Source organism: Psammomys obesus, unplaced genomic scaffold (assembly GCF_907164565.1).
Source record: "Psammomys obesus unplaced genomic scaffold, mPsaObe1.curated_primary_1811, whole genome shotgun sequence".
Classification (NCBI taxonomy): Eukaryota; Metazoa; Chordata; class Mammalia; order Rodentia; family Muridae; genus Psammomys; species Psammomys obesus.
Window position 1 is genome coordinate 5,447,969 of NW_026589447.1, and position 20,614 is coordinate 5,468,582.

At 37.2% G+C, this 20,614-nt stretch overlaps 1 protein-coding gene across 1 annotated transcript in view; it reads left to right on the top strand.

Moving 5' to 3' along the window:
- Nucleotides 1-5,143: 5,143 nt before the first annotated feature.
- The window catches only part of LOC129675055 (heat shock factor protein 3-like), a 69,642-nt gene continuing 54,171 nt past the window's right edge, over nucleotides 5,144-20,614 (top strand). Inside the window, exons 1-2 of the mRNA XM_055605130.1 lie at nucleotides 5,144-5,242; nucleotides 14,101-14,209. Of these exons, the coding sequence (XP_055461105.1) occupies nucleotides 5,144-5,242; nucleotides 14,101-14,209 (208 nt within the window). The remainder of the gene's footprint in view (nucleotides 5,243-14,100; nucleotides 14,210-20,614) is intronic.

The following is a 20,614-nucleotide window of genomic DNA, read 5'->3' on the forward strand; positions in this document are numbered from 1 at the left end:
TACAAAAATCTAATTGTTGGCAAAGAAAAATAATTTTAAAGTAACATAATAACATTGAAAATTGTTTCAATGTTCAGAGCTCCCTTACAGAAGTCTGAGACTTAACTGAAGGCAAGAAAGAACAAACTCCGAAGACTACCTTGGCTTATTCTTGAATGGTGAGAATATATGGAAGAAAAGAAACAAAGAAGAGGGAAGTAGGGAGAAGAATGGTGAAGGTGTTGAGCAGAAAATTATAACTAGTTTGCATTCTTACTTCAATATCAGTCTTTTATTATTAAAAATAACATTAATTTACTCAAAGAAGCAAGGATTAGACTGGGGCTACAGCTCAGGAGTTGAGTGCTTACCTAACATCCTTTGGGCCCTGGGTTAAATCCCTAGTACTACAAAGAGAATCCAAGCAAACGGAATAAGAATGGATATTTATAATTTTGAATTCATGTGAAAAGAATGAATCAAGAGACTCTGAGAAATAAGTAAGGAAATTCAACTTTTTGTTTTGTTTTGTTTTAGTGCTCATGATCAAATCCAAAGCTTCATGTTTACTAGGGAGGCAAGTCTAGCTGCACTTCAAGCTAGAAACTTCAAATAAACAAGTACTGTTTAAGGACCACAGTAGAATAAACATTATATGATCAAGGATACTTCATTGCAAACTGAGAAAGGACCTCCAGCTGAAAGGAGCTGGTGAAGTGATGGATGACTGCTGGGAGAGGCAGAGTCAAGTTTCTTTGAAAATTCAAGCCTAAGAGGCCAATCATGCTCTAATAGATAGCTTCACACTCATACAAATTGTGGCAATACTGAGTGTATTCATGAATTCATGAAGTGATTGGAGAAATGGAAAGGACTTAATCAAAACATATTGTATGCACTCACAGAATTATCAAAATATTTTTAAAAAACTAGAAAAGCAAAACATATTTCAAGGTAAACCTCATTATATAAATTATTTAATAATTTTAGCAATTTTATAGTAAATTTTAGTAATTTATATTTTATGCAATAATTTTAGTAATTTCCATTTAAGAATGACCACTTAATTTTTAAATTGTGGCACATTACCAGCTCTTTGAAATAGCCACTACTTGGAGTTTTGGTATAGCTCAGTGACAAAAATACTTGCCTGCCTTGCATCTGTAAGGACTTGCATTCCATCTCTAGCATGCAAAACTAGATTTTAATAATACCATTTGGGAGATTGAGAGTTGGCTCAGTGGTCAAGACAACTGGCTGCTTTCAAAGGACTCGGGTTCGATTCCCAATACCCTCATGACAGCTCACAGCTGTCTATAATTCCAGTTTAAGGGGATCTGACACCATCACACACAGAGAAGCAGGCAGAACATTAGTGTACATAAAATGAAGGTAAATAAGAAAAAATACCATTTAGTCAATGAAAATAGGGACTAGGCCTCTATTATGACTCAATTATATACTCCATAAAATATAGCAAGTGAATTTCCAGGTGCCTTTTAGATGTAACATTCTATACATGTATGTGTATATGCATGTGTGTGTATGTTTTACAAAATGGCTGTAAAAGTCTTTGATTCTTGTAGAACACACGACTAAAATTCTAAGACACTGAGTCAATTTAGAAAATGCATATAGGAAGCAAAGCAATAAATTGCCAAAACTATATTGAAGAGAAATGAAGAAGCTGTTCTCAATCAAACAAATTTAAAGGTGTTGCCTATATACTGAGACATAGAACTAAACCAGAACACTAGAGTAGCATCTTGGAACCCTGGAAATAATCTGTGATGCTCACATGCTATGCTGTCAGGGTGGCATGCATCCTATTAAAGCTAATCGTGATGAAAGGCAGGAGTAAAAAAATGATGAAAGTAAGAAGAGAGAAGAAAGTAAGAAGATGCAGCTGCTAAGAACCAAAAATTTCCCCTCATCACCTTTGAATAAATGTGGCCACACAGAGACACTGAATGGTAACACCTAAATTAGTTGCCCATGGTTTTGGAGTTGACAAATGTGCTAAAACAACAATAATAATTATTATTATAATTATAATTATAAAGTGTAATATATTATTATATTATAGAATAGTGCAATAATATAAAATGTGCTACAATAATAAAATACACTGCAATAGTTATGAGTTGGATATATTGATCCTTGTGGCTCTTAGAAGGATAACATTCATTTTTGATGCCATATTTGTTCCTGTGTTTAATTATGAAAAGATAATAAAATAGTCTTCATATTTTGGTGGAAACTTTTTAATCTGCAAATTATTAACACTTTCTTCCAGTTCTTTTGAGGAGACTAAACCTTTCATAATTTCCAGTGGATATACTGTCATAGATTGATTGTAAAACCATAGTGCTTTCCTAAATTTCTCATAAATCACCTTTGTTAGTAATTTTGCATGCAGTTATGACAGGGATATAAATTTAATCATTTTTATCCAGAATCATAAAGTCTGAGTGGGCAAAGGGGAACTGAATAGAAACATGGTTTGAAAAAATGTCATTAAAACCATTACTATCATGTTAACATCCAGGTTCATGGTAGCTGTAATTCTTAGCATATATTAAAACATTTATATAGGCTGACCTAAAAATGTTTTTTTTTTCTCTCCAAATGAGAAACTTCATAATTAGAACTACTTGGTTAGTGCACAAGAACAATGATAATCTATGATCCTAGTGTAAGATGATTCAGTGGGTAAAGTGCTTGCTTTTCAGACATGAGGACCTGAGTTTGGATCTCTAGAATTTGCATAAAAGCTGGGCACATCAATGTATGCCTGTAACCCTAGTGTGGGGGAGCAGAGACAACAGGATCGTGGAGGCTCACTGGTCAGCTAATCTAGCCAAAATGATGATCTTTAGGTTTAGCAAAAGACCCTGTCTTCAAAATCATGAGGTACAGAAACAACTGAGAAAAATGTTCCAATATCAACAACTATTCTTCAAATCTGTCTGTATGGATGAGTGTACCTGCTAATGTGTACACATACATATAATATTTTTATAAAGAAAACTTCTAAAAATTAAAAACTAAACCTGTGGATTACCTGGCAATAGCATCTCCTATATACCACGGTGTATACCTCTTTTTAGAAATGTAGCTAGTATGTATGAATCTTTCCCCAAACCACTGGCTCTGTGGCCTTAGATAGCTAATCCAACTTCTCTATAATGTTAACTTTAAAACAGAAGCCAGGAGTGGTGGCACAAGCATTTGTGAGGCAGGTGGATATCTGTGAGTTTAAGGCTAATGTAGATAGAGAAACGCTCTTTTGAAAAACCAAAACCAAACCAAACCAAACAAACAAATAAAAACTTTAAAACAAAGTATCGATCTTCAGGGTTTTTGTTTATTTGCTTGTTTTGTTTATTTGCTTGTTTTTGTTTTTTCAAGACAGGGTTTTTCTGTGTAGCTTTAACTGTCCTGGACTTGCTTTTTAGATCAGGATGGCCTTGAACTCACAGCAATCTGCTTGCCTCTGCCTCTCCGAGTGCTGGGATTACAGGTGTGCACCACTGCATTCACCCGACTTCCGGTATGTTTTACATCTCGCATTTTAAAATCGAACGTTAAGTTAATTTCATGTGAGTTTTCTCTGTAGATATTTAAAACTCATATTCATTTTTCTTGAATATGCTTTTAAAATTTTACTTACATAAAATAAAATCAATGCAAACTATACCTTTGATAGCCACTACCGCTATTTTGATAAACATATTATTATTTTTATAACATTCGTTATTATGATAAATGGTATCTTCGTAAGTATAAAATTTCTTAAATTAGTTTAACCCAGGGAGAAGTAGCATTCTAATCATTCATTATTTTCTTGTATATCTGATTATATGCATTGTGTGTGCGCGTGTGTGTGTGTGTGTGTGTGTGTGTGTGTGTTTGGATGTGTGTGTATGCACAGGGAAATCAGAGTTCCTATTATTCATCAGAAGCCATTCACCTTTTAGATTGACCCAGGGACTGTCACTCAGGCTTACCAAATTGGCTAAGGTAAATGGCCAGTTGGTCCGAGGGATATGCCTGTCTGTGATTTCTCAGCACTGCGATTCAGAGCATAGGCAGCACTTTCGTGTTTTGTTTTTTGTTTGTTTGTTTTTTGTGGTTGCTAGGGCTTGAACTCAGATCTCAATGTTTGCAAAGTAAGGCACTTTATGACCATAACTTTATGACTGTGCTCCCTCCATCCCCTTACCAAACTATGTTCTAATGTAAGGGAATAACAAAACAACAACAAAAGAAATTATGTACGGTTTTAGACACAAGTCTTTCTTCTTGGTCTCCTTTCCAACCTTATCAGTAGAAGAAGGGAATGCTCTAATATTCTAGAAGTGTCTCACTTCACTAAAATGTATACCAAAAAATTTTACCAGCCTGGTGCGGTGGCACACTTCTTTAATCTCAGTACTATGAAAGCAAAGGCCGGTAGATCTCTGTGAGTTCTTGGATAGCCTGATGTACATAGTGAGTTCAGGCCAGCTGTGGTTGTCAAGGAGACTGATAAACAAACACAAAATCAAACAAACAAACATTTCACCATCTCTCCAGAGATGGGATAAAAACCATGCACTGCAAAGCCTTGCCTTGTAATACCATTAAGTTCATTACCAAGCAATACTCAACATCGTTAGTTCAGTGCTGACCCAGCGCAGTGCCACATCACTTGGTTGCCAGGCCATGACGGTATACAGTAGGAGTCCCTGCTCCTTCGAAGGTCATGATTAACATTACGTAATATTTCCAGCATTCTATTAGCAGCAAGTAGATAACTTTTGTTAGGAACAAAGAGGGAGTTTGCAGACACTACTACTGTACGGAGCACATATAGCCAGAAAAGCAACAGAGAAAATGTCAAATGTAGTGCCCCCTACTGGTTTTGCTCATTTTTCCTCACACCAAAAGCGTTCCTGTACCGGAAGTTCCACGGTAGTCACGTGCCAGAAGGGTCTGAAATCACGCTACTGTAACTAGCCAATGAGAATTGCCCCCTGGGCACTTACCACGTGTTCCTCCTAGGAAAGCTCGGATGACCAGTAACCGGCTTTTTGTTACGGAAAACTGCCGCTTAACCTGAATTTTCGTATCTCAGTGCTTACGGCACTGACATTTTCTTGAGGCACTGACACAGGAAAACATGGAGAAGTTCTGTAAGACAGTGGTTCCTAGCTTTCTCACCAAACTGTGGATGTTAGTCGATGATGCTGTCTTGGACCATGTGATTCGCTGGAGCAAGGTAAAAGACTGCATTGGAAGAAACAAGAGTGGGTTTAAAGAGAAGGATGTGGCTTCGGATAGGGTCTTTTTACGGTGTGGGAAACTTTCAGATAGGTTAAAAGGCAAAGGCACAGCATATTTTTGCCACCCCGACGGCTCGTTGGTGGACACTCAGTTCTGTAAGAAGATGATTAAGCCTATTTCAAGCAGTTCTGCGCTGTCTGGCAAAACTAGGCCCATTTTCTACCTTTTGTTTTCTCTTCGGAATTCAAAATAAGCATGTGTTAGACAAGTAAAAAAGTCACTCGGTATAGTACAGCTTCACTGTAAAAATATGAGTGAGGCACACTCCTGCTTTCCTACCAAAGCACAAATTAAGGGGTTTGTTGATTTTTTGGCTACGGTACGTGGTATGGATGTGAAACCATTACCTGAGTGCTCTACCACCGAACTCCAAAACAAGCTCTTATTATTTCTTTGAAAGACGGGGCTTGACTATGTAGCCCAAGCTGGTTGCTACACACAGGAAGCTTTCCAGCCGAGTGTACCAAAACTGGGTGTTTCAGAGCTAGCTGTTGTCACATTTTCTGAGAGAATTTGTAACGCACTTCGTTTAATCACTGGGACATTGTTAGACTCTCATCGAGTAAGCTGAGGTAATTACGAATGCACTCCCCCCCCCCCCACTGGGATTTAGATTTATATTTAGCTTCTAATCATTCTGACTGGGGGTAAAATCATGTAGAATCTGCTAAAGGCAACTTGTGGCCAGTTCTCAAAAGTAACAGCCACTTTGACATCGTGTCCATTTATTTTTGAGACAGGGTTGCATTGTGTAACCCAGGTTTGTCTTGAATTCATGATCATCCTGCCTCAGCATGCTCGGTGGTAGTAATACAGGAAGGTACTACCACATTCAGCTGGGGTAAAATTTTTTGTTAGTAAAATGTCAAAGACGGCTAACTTCAAATAGGGATCAACTCATAGCCACACTTGTTTCATAAACAGCATTTACTTGTAATTCATTTGAAGAAAATAGTGGGTTTCACCTTCAATTTATAACTTCTTTTTGCAACAAAACTATTGAAGTAAAGCCGAGTGATGTGTCTCAGGCCTGTAATCCCAGAACTTGGAGAAGCAGAAATATGGGGATCTTGGTGAATTCGAGGTCAGCCTGGTCTACAAACCGAGTCCAGGAGAGCCAAGGCTACACAGAGAAACCCTGTTTCAAAAAATCAAAAGTAAATATTCAAGAAAATATTTAATATTTAAATAAATAAGTGCTGTGATATAGGTCAGTTGTAAATCTCTTATTTGTCATGGGAAAGGCTCTGGGCTCATCACCAAAACCACAAAGCAGTGATAATATGTTATTAATTAATTAAAGTTGCCATAGAGAGTTTAGAGATTAATCTTTCTATCCTTCTAAGATTTACCCTAGGATTTTCATAGTTATGAATTTATGTGAAGTTCGTGGATGCTGTTTCCATGTCATTTATAAAAGGCACTATCTCAAAGCAGTTGTCGTGATCCTCTCTGCATTGATTTCCTGAGTGGCACACCAGCTTGCAGTATGAGCAATAGTGAATGAGGCTTCCACTTTCTCCATATCTAACCGCTGTTTGTTGTCAGTTATTTTCTTAATCTTAACCATTCTGACTGCATAAATGATATCATCTTCACTAATGTTTTATAAGGAATAAATAAGAGCAAAACAAATGAAAAACAGAAAACAAAATCACTAACATTATCAAATAGAAAAGCAAAGAAGCTAAAATATAGTAATTATAAGAGGTTAGTAGAGCAAAAATAATGCAATAAAAATAAGAAAATCTGGTACAATATTCTATGTATGATACTGCATGTGTCATGCTCCTTAAATAAATAAAATATACACTTACATAGAATGGTGCATAAACAGAATATTTGCTTATTAATATATAGAAATAAAAGCTCTATTTTGAATATTTAAGTTGGAAAAATTTCTGGCTCTTTGACACACACACTCCCCGCCCCCAAGGGAGGAGCAGCCTTGCCAGAACATAGAGGAGGACAGTGCAGCCAGTCCTGATGAGACCTGATAAGCTAGAGTCAGATGGAAGGGGAGGACTTGGAGAGGGGCATGGGAGGAGATGAGGGAGGGAGGGTAGGATTGGGAGGGAATAAGTGAGAAGGCTACAGCTGGGATACAAAGCGAATAAAAGTAACTAATGTAAAAAATAAAAAATAATTTAAAAAACAAATACACAAAAAATTTCTTTGTGATGGTGATCTTACTAGGCCATTTACACAGTGGACAAGGAAAGCATCTATGGATTTTGAAGATGATTTATACTGTAATTATTCAATAAGGAGAGTGAGCACTATAGCACTGATTTTTTTTATCTGTTGTATTTTTTTAAGATTTATTTATTATTTATACAGTATTCTGCATGCATGTTCATCTTCAGGCCAGGAGAGGGCACCAAATCTCACTATAGATGGTTATGAGCCACCAGGTGGTTGCTGAGACTTGAACTCAGGACCTTTGGAAGAACAGCCAGTGCTCTTAACCTCTGGTCCATCTTTCAGACCTCATATTTTATTTTTTTATTTGTATGTTTGTGGTCTCTCTCTCTCTCTCTCTCTCTCTGTATACCATGTGAACATGAGTGCCCATTGAGACCAGAAAAAGATTTTGATCCCCTGAAATAGGAGTTACATGTGGTCATGAACTGCCAGATATGTGTGGGTGCTGAGAAACAAACTTGGGTCCTCTGAAAGAACAGTAACTGCTATTAACTGCTGAGTCAACTTCTAGCCCCAGATATTGTAATTTTTTAGTAATAAATATAGATGTACAAAACAAAGGAAAATAAGACTTTTATATCCTAGCAACATTGAAATGGAATCTTATTGTTTTGATTTGGTTTAGTTTTGGTTTCTGAATTTTGAGACAGGGTCTTTCTGTGTAGCTTTGGCTGTCTTAGACTCACTTTGTAGACCAGGCTGGCCTTGAACTCACAGAGGTGCACTAGCCTCTGCCTCTCCAATTGCTGGGAAATAGATTCCATTTTTTAAGAAACTGTTTTACTAAGACATTCACATCTTGTTGAATTCACTCAAAGAATGAAATTCAAAGTTTTTAAAATATGTTCACCAAGTAGTACAATCATCACCACAATTTTAGAACATTTTAATCATTCCTGCAATATAAATTTCTGTCCATTCACAGTCATTTTCCCCAGTGTGGAATCATATTTCAATGCAGCTCCCATCCCTGTTTCAATAACAATTTGAGTCAGCTCCAAATCTCAATTGCTTGCATAGTGTCCTATGAGAATATTCAGAGGGTATGTTTTCCAACAATAAACCTATTTTAGTAGTGGAGCAATTCTTATTAACTGTGCTGTGATGAGACTGATAAGCAATTACCTGTAAACTCTCCATGTGTGGTTGCTTGAATGAGAAATGCCCCCCCCCCCAATAGCTTTGAGTATTTGGACATTTGGTTCCCATGTGGTTGTCACTGTTAGCAGCAGTTTAAGAGACTCAGCATTCCTGGAGGAAGTATGTCATTAGGGACAGGCTTTGAGGTTTCAAAGTATTATCCACTTCCAGCTCTCTTTCATTCTCTCTGAATCATAATGCTTGCGGTTGAGGATGTAATCTCCTTGCTTTCTACTCCAGCTTCCATGCCTCCCTGCCCTCATGGTCAAAACTCTGTGTACCTACAAGCTCCGATAAATTTTTCCTTCTGTAATTTGCCTTGGTCATGATGTTTTATCACAGCCACAGAAAAGAAACACACACACACACACATATGTTCATAGTTTACAGTGTGATGATAAGACAACACTATGGTAGGTTTTGTTCATACATAGATATTCATACATACTCACAAACATGTACATGTGTGTGCAGCTCATTTTTTTTTTGCATTTAGTACTCCATATTGCTACCTTATCACCTTTAGTTCTAGCACTGTTATAGCTCAGAAACATCATAAAATGTTTCTCCAATAAGGCAAAGCAGTGTCTCTAGCCAACAAAAATCAAAGTCCCGTTGTCTTTAATGTGTGTTCCGTGAAATTAGCTGTTGTCCTCCCAGTTTATTTTTTCTTATCTGAAAACATAAGTTCATCTCTATCCATCATTTATAGGTGATTAATCTTAGCTAGTTTTTAAATTACTAGGCAAGGTGACAGTTTTATTGGGTCTAAAGATTTTTAGTACTATCAGACTTAACAATCAGTAGATTTTTTTTTTTTACCAACTTTCACTTTGATCATTTTTAGAAAACCAGAGTGCCATCGATTCTCTCTGTGTGTGTTTTCTCACACCTGTGCATGTGTGCAAGCATGTGTGTGTATGTGTGCGTGTGTGTGTGTGTGTGTGTGTGTGTGTATGCATCTGTTGTTTTGAGGATATTCAATATGGTGCTCTGTATTAACAATCTTGTGATTAGATTCTATTTTCTCATTTTCTGTAGGTAAGAAATTAGTATGGATGGTTTGCTCTTTTGCAGTTGTTACCTTATATATTTCTGATTACACAAAGTAAATAATTGCTTCCTAATTCTTCCAGTGCTACAGATCAAACTTAGGGCTTTGTGCTGCTGGACAAACCTATGCCACTAAGCTAATCTCCAAATATCCCTATTTTTCTCAGTAGGATCTTATAGTATAGGGTTATTGTTCTTAAACTTGTGATCCTCCTTCTGCTGCTGCCCATGTGCTAGATTACATGTGTGAAAACACTCCCTGTGTTTTCTATCTGAATGATTTTTAAGCTATCAAAGTATATTTTATAATATGAAAACTATAATATTTCATACATATGTCATTATAATTTGTTCTTTTAAAATTTATTTTTAAATTTATAATAATTTATTCACTATGTATCCCAGCTGTAGACACCCTCCCTCGTAACTTCCCAAATCCCACCCTTCCTCCTTTTTCTCCTCCCATGCTCCACTCCAAGTACACTGATAGGGGAGGTCCTCCTTCGCTTCCATTTCATCCTAGCCTATCAGGTCCCATCAGGACCAGCTGAATTGTTGTCCTCTTTGGCCTGGTAAAGTTGCCCCCACTCAGGGGGAAGTGATCAAAGAGCCAGCCACTGAATTAATGTCAGAGACAGCCCCTGTTCCCCTTACTAGGGAATCCACTTGGAGACTGAGTCTATGGGCTACATCTGAGCAGGGGTTTTCGGTCTTCTCAATGCATGTTCCTTGTTGGAGTATCAGTCTCTGCAGGGCCCCCAGGACCCAGTTACTCCTCAAAAAGCTAAACAGTAAGAAAGACCCTATGGAAGATTCTCAGTATCCTCATTCAGAATGACAAAGGCAATAGACATTGGAAGCAGAAGAAGACAGGGAACAGAACAGGAGCCTACCATAGACGGCCTCTGAAAGACTCCACTGATTGAGTTATCGAAGCAGAGGCTGAGACTCATAGCCAAACTTTGGGCAGAATGCATGGATTGTAATGAAAGAAGGGGATATAACGTTTAAATTTATAATTTAAGTGAATGAACAGCATATAAGAATATTATCACTTTTGCTTACTTTAAAATAATTTTTGTTACAGTCTACTTTTATAAACGTAAGTGAAGTACTTACAGTGCAATCCACTGATAACTACTGTTTTGTATATGTGAATTTTTTTTGTGGGGAGCAGGTATGGTATGGATGGAAACTAGGTGCTTTATAACTGATTTATGTCAATATCTCATATTTCTCATTTATGAAATGATGCATTTTATTCCTTTTGAAAATTTGTCTTTCTCATTTGAAATATATCATGAGTATTTCCATTCACTAAATATCCTTACATAACTTAATTTTATCATTGTATAATATTCATTTTATAAATTTAGTTACTATATTAGTGTTATGGTAGTTTCCAGTTTTTGATTTCTATATACAAGTACTTTTCTAACTGTTCATTGCTAAATTTTAGCACATATCAGTAATTATTCTCTATACAATTTTGAATTAGAATTTCTAAGATTGGGAACTTTGAATACTTACTATTAGTAATAATAAGACAGTTTAAATTCTGACAGTATGAATACCTGTTTATCTGAGCTCTTGCAAATCTGTGAATACTGGAGTTTAATATTTTCTTTAGTCTTGCCAGTTTGATAGATAAAATATTGTAGTGATTTATATTTTGAACACTTTTCTTGAAAACTTGATGTCTTAGTTTTTTGTGTTCACATCAGTGCATAGTTCTAGACCACAGTCCATTATGATGGAGGAAGTCACAGCAGCAGGAACCTGAGGAAGCTAGTCACATTACATTCATAATAAAGAAGCAGGGAGCAAGGTGTGAATACATGCATGCTTCACAGCTCCTTCTCTGTGCCTGTGTAGCCCAGGATCCCTGGCACAAGGAATGGTCATACCTGCAAATAAGAGAGGCCTTCCCACATCAATTAGCATACTCAGGATAATCCCTTATAGGTATGCTCACAGGTCCATCTCCCAAGTGATTCTAGATTTTGTCAGGTTGAGAACTAACACTAAACATTAAAATTGACTAACTCTGAATTGCTACTTCACATCTCTTTTTTGCTCAAGTTTGTGGAAATTTTCCTTGTCTTCCTGCTTTTGTTTTCCAAGTACTTGGATTACAGGTATGTTTTACTAAGTCTTGTTTTACCTGTTTACTTTTAATTTGTGAGAGTTCCTGACAAATGCATTCATGAACAATCCATTATATTTTCTTTCATGGCATTTCTTTTGCTTATATTCTATATCTTTTAAAATTTATTTATTTTTATAAATTGCAGTTTATTCACTTTGTATCTCAGCTGTAGCTCCCTCCCTCGTCTCCTCCCAATCCTACCCTCTTTTCCTCATCTCCTCACAAAACCCTCCCCAAGTCCACTGATAAGGGAGGTCCTCCTCCCCTTCCATCTCACCCTAGCTTATCAGGTCTCATCAAGACTGGCTGCATTGTCTTTCTCTTTCGCCTAATAAGGCTGCTCCCCCACTCAGGGGGAAGTGATCAAAGAGCCAGCCACTGAGTTCACATCAGAGACAGCCCCTGTTTCCCTTACTAGAGAACCCACTTGGAGACTGAGCTGCCATGGGCTACATTTCTAAGTTATCTCCATGAATGGTCCTTGGTTGGAGTATCAGTCTCAGAAAAGATCCCTTGGCCCAGACTTTTTTTTTTAGTTCTGTTGCTCTCCTTATGGAATTCCTGTCCCCTCCAGGTCTTTCTATCTCCCCCTTCTTTCATAAGATTCCCTGCACTTTGTCCAAAGTTTAGCTATGAGTCTCAGCCTCTGCTTTGATACCTTGCTGGGCAGAGCCTTTCAAAGGCCCTCTGTAGTAGACTCCTGTCCTGTTCCCTGTTTTCTCCCTCTTCCTATGTCCACCCCGTTTGCCTTTCTGAATGAGGATTGATCATCTTACCAACTGTCCTCCTTCTTGCTTAGCTTCTTTAGGTATACAAATTTCAGTATGTTTACCCTATATTATATGACCTATATCCACTTATAAGTGAGTATATACCATGTGTGTCTTTCTGCTTCTGGAATACATCACTCAGGATGATCTTTTTTAGTTCCTACCATTTACCTGGAGATTTCATGATTTCCTTGTTTTTAACTGCTGAGTAGTATGCCATGATGTAAATGTACCACTATTTCTGTATCCATTCCTTGGTTGAGTGATATCTGGGTTGTTTTCAGATTCTGGCTATTACAAGTAAAGCTGCTATGAACATTGTTGAGCAAATGTCCTTGTTGTACACTTGAACATATTTTGGATACATGCCTAGGAGTGGTATAGCTGGATCTTGTGGTAGCACTATTCCGAATTGTCTGAGAAAGTTCCAGATAGATTTCCAAAGTGATTGTCCAAGTTTACATTCCCACCAGCAATGGAGTAGAGTTCCCTTTCTCCACATCCTCTCCAGCATGTGTTGTCACTTGAGTTTTTGATCCTAGCCATTCTGATGGCTGTAAGGTGAAATCTCAGAGTGGTTTTCATTTCCATTTCCCTGATAACTAAGGGCTCTGAACATTTCTTTTAAGTGTTTCTCTGCCATTTGATATTCCTCTATTGAGAATCCTCTGTTTAGCTCTGGACCCCATTTTTTAATTGAACTGCTTGGTATGCTGTTGTTTAACTTCTTGAATTCTTTGTATATTCTAGACATTAGCCCTCTGTCAGATATAGGGTTGGTGAGGATCCTTTCCCACTCTGTAGGCTTTTTGTTCTGATGACAGTATCCTTTGCTTTATAGAAGCTTTTCAGTTTCGTGAGGTCCTATTTATTGTTTGCTGATCTTAGAGCCTGTGATGTTGGTGTTCTGTTCAAGAAGTTGTCTCCTGTGCCAATGAATTCTAGGCTCTTCCCCACTTTTTCTTCTAACAGGTTTCGTGTGTTTGTTATTATGTTGAGTTCTTTGATACACTTGGACTTTAGTTTTGTGCAGGGTGGTAAATACGGATTTATTTGCATTTTTCTACATGTAGACATCCAGTTAAACCAGCACCATTTCTTGAAGATGCTGTCTTTTTTTCCATTGTATGGTTTTCGTTTCTTTGTCAAAAATCAGATATCTGTAGGTGTGTGGGTTTATTTCTGGGTCTTCTATGGGATTGCATTGATCCACCATTCTGTTTCTATGCCAGTACCATGTATTTTTTATTACTTTCATATTCTGTATCTTATGTTATATTTTACCTCAAGATAAATAATTTGAATCAGAACCTCATACATGCTATGGACATACTTCCAATATGAAGAATTTTGGGTTTTGTGTTTTAAATTTTCACAAGTTTGGGGTTCATTAGGTATCGTTTTGAATATTTACTAGGTGAAACTTTGCTACTTTTTTCTGTAAATGACCAGTTTTTGGTTTTCCTTTATTACAAGGATGGCCACAGCTTTCAGATTGTGAAGGAAGAAACTTTTTCCAATGAAGTACTACCGAAATACTTCAAACATAACAAGATAACCAGCTTTGTACGACAACTTAACTTGTGTAAGTATGATTTAATTGTACAAATATTAGTATTTGTCACCAAAATATCCATTTTCTTTTCACTGTACAAATATAAATCCAAGTTGAGTAAAAGTTCTTACTAGAGTATATTATTTAAACTCTGCTTAGCTTTTTTCATTGGCTGAAGTTTTGTCTTAGTTACTTTTCTTTTTTTCTTTTTTATTTTTATTATTAGTTACATTTTATTAACTTTTTATCCCAGCTGTATCCCTCTCCCTCATTCCCTCCCAATCCCACCCTCCCTTCCTCATCCCCTCCCTGCCCCTTTCCAAGTCCACTGATAGGGGAGGACCTCCTCCCCTTTCATCTGACCCCGTTTTATCAGGTATCTTCAGGACTCGCTGCAAAGTCCTCCTCTGTGGCCTAGCAGGGCTGCTTCTCCCTTGGGGGGTGGGGAGGTCAAAGAGCCTGCCATTGAGTTCCTGTCAGAAATAGTCCCTGTTCCTCTTACTAGGAAAACCCACTTGGTTACTGAGCTACCACGGGCTACATCCGAGCAGAGGTTCTAGGTTGTATCCATACATGATCCTTGGTTGGTGTATTAGTCTCAGAAATGACCCCTGGGCCCAGATATATTTGGTCCTTGTGGAGCTCCTATCCTCTCCACGTCATACTAACTCCCCCTTATTTTATATGATTCCCTGCACTCTGCCAAAGGTTTGGTTATGAGCCTTAGTATCTGCTTTGATACAATGCTAGACAGAGACTTTCAGAGGCCCTCTGTGGTAGGCTCCTGTCCTGTTACTTGTTTTCTCCTACATCCAATGCCCATCCCATTTTTCTTTCTAAGTGAGGTTTGATCATCTTATCCCGGTTCTTCTTTCTTGTTTATCATCTTAGTTACTTTTCTATTGTTGTCATAAAACAGTATGACCAAGGCAACTTATTTTTAAAGAGCTTTTAATTTTGAGCTTACATTTCAGGATTAATGTCCATGACCATCATGATGGGAATCATGGCAGCAGGCAAGCAAGCATGGCACTGGAGCAGTAGCTGAGAACACACATCTTGAAACATAACCACAAGACAAAGAAAGCTTAACTGGGTTCCCCTTTCTCCACATCCTCTCCAGCATGTGTTGTCACTTGAGTTTTTGGTCTTAGCCATTCTTATGTTGAAAGGTGAAATCTCAGGGTCGTTTTGATTTGCATTTCCCTGATGACTAAGAAGGTTGAGCATTTCTTTAAGTGTTTCTCTTCCATTCGACGTTCCTCTATTGAGAATTCTCTGTTTAGCTCTGGACCCCATTTTTTAATTGGATTCCTTGATTTGTTGCTGTTTAATTTAAGTTCTTTATATATTCTGGATATTAGCCCTCTGTCAGATATAGGGTTGGTGAGGATCCTTTCCCACTCTGTAGGCTTTCCTTTTGTTTTGATGACAGTGTCCTTTGCTTTATAGAAGCTTTTCATTTCCTGAGGTCCAATTTATTGATTGTTGATCTTAGAGCCTGTGTTGTTGGTGTTCTCTTCAGGAAGTTGTTTTCTGTGCCAATGAGTACAAAGTGGGAATGTAAACTTGTACAACCATTTTGGAAATCAATCTGGTGCTCAGAAAAGCGCCACTATTAGGAAGAGCATTTCCTCAAGATCCAGCTATATACCAGTCCTAGGCGTATATCCAAAGATACTCAAGTACACAACAAGGACATTTGCTCAACCCATAGCAACTTTTTTTTTGGTAATAGCCGGAAGCTGGAAACAATCCAATTGTCCTTCAGTTGAGGAATAGATACAGAAATTGTGGTACATTTACACAATGGGATACTACTCAGCAATTAAAAACAAAGAAATCATGAAACTTTTAGGCAAATGGTGGGATCTAGAAATGATCATCCTGAGTAAGGTATCCCAGAAGCAGAAAGACACACATGGTTTATACTCACTTATAAGTGGATATAGGCTACATCATGTAGGATAATCATACTAAAATCTGTATACCTAAGGAAGCTAATCAAGACGGAAGACCTTGGTAAGATGCTGTCTTAATTCAGAAAGGCAAACAAGATGGACATGGAAAGAGGGAGAAAACAGGGAACAGGACATAAGCCTAGCACAGATGGCCTCTGAAAGACTCTACCCAGCAGGGTATCAAAACATATGCTGAGATTTATAGCCAAACTTTTTGCAGAGTGCAGGGAATCCTATGAAAGAAAGGGGATATAGAAAGACCTGGAGGGAACATGAGTTCCCCAAGGAGACCAACAGAACCAAAAAATCTGGGCACAGGGCTCTTTTCTGAGACTGATACTCCAAACAAGGACCATGCATGGTGATAAAGTTAGAACCCCTGCACAGTAGTGACCCATGACAGCTCAGTATCCAATAATAGGCACAGGAACCATCTCTGACATTAACTCATGAGCTAGCTCTTTGATCACCTCCACCTGAGAGGGAGGCAGCCTTACCAGTCCACAGAGGAAGACAAAGACCCCAGTCCTGATGAGACCTGATAGACTAGGATGAGAAGGAAGGGGAGGAGGACCTCCCTATCATTGTACTGGGGAAGGAGCATAAGAGAGAGGGTGGGGTTGGGAGGGGATGGTGGAGGGGGCTACAGCTGGGATACAAAATGAATGAACATTAATTAATAAAAATAAAATAAAAATTAAAGAAGAAAGCTAACTGGGAAGTGTGGGTTTTTGAAACCTCAAATCCTACCTCCAGCAACACACCTTCTCCAAATAGGTCACATCTAATCCTTCCCAAACAGTTTTTTTTACCAACTAGTGACCAAATATTCAAACATATGTAAATATGGCTTTATTTCTCCTTTGAACTACTTACAGGTCTCAAAGACACAAAAATCTTTTCTGAAAAGATCTTGTTGAAATTTTCAGTTATAGAAACATACGGATGAATGAGACCAAAAATTTATTTGTTTACATAGTGTGATATCATTTTTATGTAATACCACTATTAAGAATCCTTCCATTTTAGACACTTTTAGAAGTTGTTTATGCTTTTATTTTTCCTAAATTTTTCATAATGAACACTTATTATTTTATAGTGTTAATGATGTACTATTGTCATAAAATATCTTTAAATTACTATCAGATTTTTTTTGAACATAAAACTTTTCTGGACAACTGACTTGATGTTTACAATTGTTATTACTAGTCTCTCTCCTCAATTCATCACAATTAGAGCAAAACCTTCCATTTCAATACGGAATTCACTCTGCAATTAACCAGAGACTTCCTCTCTGGCGCATTCATTAACCGATCATCATCTACTTTTAAGTACTAAATGTGAGAAATAGGGAATAATGTGTTGTTTTAAATCATCTAGGGTAACAATCACAGAAACTTCAAGTTTCTTAACAATACACATTATTTCACTTAAACTACTTAAGGTATACCAACTACAGCTATAGGCATACTAAACATAAATTTAAAGATTTCTTTATTAACTCTCAAGTTAATACACAGTTATTTTTTTTCCTATTGCTTCTCTTCATCTTTCAACATTATAGCATTACTATTTAACCAGTCCAACTTTAACTACAGACAAGATTTATTTTCCTAGTTCCTGAGAAAAGAAAATGATTCTCCTAACTCTTTTTACTTTCATAAGCTCTTGCAGTATTTTTACCTGTACTCCCTCCAATACATAAAAGAAGCCAGAATCACTCATAGTGGAAACTGTTATATTCTCCTTTTAAAAACTGAATTACCTCATCTCATAATATTTTCCAGTTCTATTTATTTTTCTGCATATTTTATTTTTTATGGCTGAGTAAAATATCATTGTGTATATGCCATGTTTTCTTTTTTCCATTCATGTATTGATAGACATCTAGGTTGATTTTATTTCCTTGCTGTTGTGAATAGAATGACAATAATGTAGATACGTATTTGCCCAGGAATACTGAATCATATTCTAAGTATGTTTTTAATATTTTGAGAAACTTCTACATTAGTTTCCATAGTGGCTATACAATGTATATTACAAACAGTAATTTATAAACAGTGTGAAGTTTTCTCTTTCCCCAGCAGCATTTTTGTCATTTGCTTTATTGATGAGACCCACTTCAACTATGGTAAGATGGAATCTCAAAATAGTTCTAATTTGCCTTTCTCTAATAGATAAAGATATAGAACACTTTACAGAATATTTATTGGCCATTTGTATATCTTCTTTTGCAAACTGTCTCTTCAGTTCATTGGCTTATCTATTAATTGGTAGTTTTGATTTTTGAAGTTATTTATATATTTTCTATTTAGCTGAAGTAGCTGGCAAAGAGTTTTATCCCATCTGTAAGCTGTGTGTATTTTAAAGCTTGGTACTATGATCCCTCCAAATTTTTTTCTTCAAAATTGATTTGAGTGCTTGTTATATAGCTTTATTTTTCACTTCTCTTTCCTCCTTCATCTCCTCCCTACCTTTTTTCTTCCATTCTCCTCCTACTTATTTGAAAAATCAAGTGTTTCTTTTTATTTTTAGAAAATTGAATACACATATGCACTGGCTTCTGGCTATTTTCTTCCCCATTACCCTTTCTCATGCCTCTCCTGTCCCCATCAATATACTTCTTCCCAAAAAAATCTTCCTCTGGTGGGTTTAAATATGTATGGTTCACTGAATTTAATTTTATTTTCTTGCTCAAGTACAGGTAAGAGGTTATTTGCTAGAGCAAGGACAATTTACCAAGTAACAGCAAAACTGAACAAACTGATTACCTACAACCCCAGTCCATACTCCTTTTGTGACACCTCAGGTTTCTTGATGATGCAAGTCTTCAGGTAACCACAACTGTAGTGAATCTGTGAATGTAGTGGCCATTTACTATGCAGAAGATTCTGTTTCTCAGCATTCTCCCTAAAACTTTGGCACTTGTACTCTTTGTGCCTCCTCTGCAGTGATATTCCCTGAGCCATGGGAAAGGTTATAATAGATATCCCATGTAGAGTAGATTATTATATAATCATTTATTTTCTGCACTTTGAATAGTTGTAAGTGTGTGCACTAAGTGCTTTCCATTTCAAAAGATGTTTTTTCTTACAAAGGCTTAGAGCAACAGTAATCTATGGATACAAACATACATTATAAAAAGCAGTTCGACAAGATCCCCATTTAGTAAAACTACAGTAACAATTTTTCTAAGGCTTGGACCTACTCAGTCACAGGTTCTTCTTCATCAGGTTTACAGTAGCAGGCATGAGGTCTCTCCCATGGAATGGGTCACAAATCCAGGACAAAAGAATAGTTGATTACTCCCATAGTTGTCATGACACCTTTGCACCAATGGCACATCCTGCCATGCAGAACATTACTGTAGCTCATGTGCACCACAGCAGCCTACATAACACCTCTGACACTGAAAACAAGCAAAAGCAAAGGAAGCTTCTAGCTCCATTTCAGCTTGATTTCTCTGTGTACCGAAACTCACATGTGTGAACACTTTCACCTTCTTTTAAAACATAATATTATTCATTTATGCTTTGAAAATATCATTCATGTGCCCATGGATATTGATCATAGCCACCGTTACCTATACTGTCCATCTCTAACTCCACTTCCCAAATTTATCCATGCCTTTTTACCCTGGCACATTGAATCTACTACTGCCTATATGAACATGATTGTGGGGCCATTCAGTGGAGAAGACCAACTTACCAGGTGCCATACTCACAAAGATAAATGACTTTCCCTTCTCAGTAGCTATCAACTGCCACTACTTTCCATTTTAGGGCTGAGGCTCAGTAGCCTTTCCTCCATTCCTGTGGAAATTTTAACTGGCTTGATTTTGTGCAGGTAATCACAACTGCTCTGAGTTCCTGTGTGTACTGCCCATGTCAGATCGAAAACAACATTTCACATCATTCCTCTACATCCTCCGTCTCTTATGTCCTTTTCTTCCCATCTTTATTAATGTTCCTGGAGCTTTGGATAGTGGGAGTTGATATAGATGCTGATTTGTGGTTTCAAACTCATGCTCACTCTTCCTTATCATTTTGATGAGTTATCAGTCTCTGCTCATATCAGAAAAGAAGATTCTCTGATCAAACTGAAAGAAAATTTAACCTGTGGGTATAAAAAATATTTAGATTATGGAAATTTGATAACATGACCACTTAGCAAAATGACACCAAGAGAGTTTGCCAACAGAGGCAGTGATCTCTCCAGATATAAACTGCTGACCAGGTTAATAGTGCCAGACATGAATTCCCTCCTGCACAAATGATCTCAAATTTACAACTTGTTTATCCATATAATAGTCACACATAATTAGGCACAACTTTTTTGATATGTCAATACTGTAGCATGCAGAGTTCAGAGCTGGATTAAAATGATTTATGCCTTCTCCAGTAGCCTGAATAGCACATCCTGGTACTGTGAAAGCTAGCCAGGAGAGAGAAAGTATCCTGGTTAGTCTGAGACT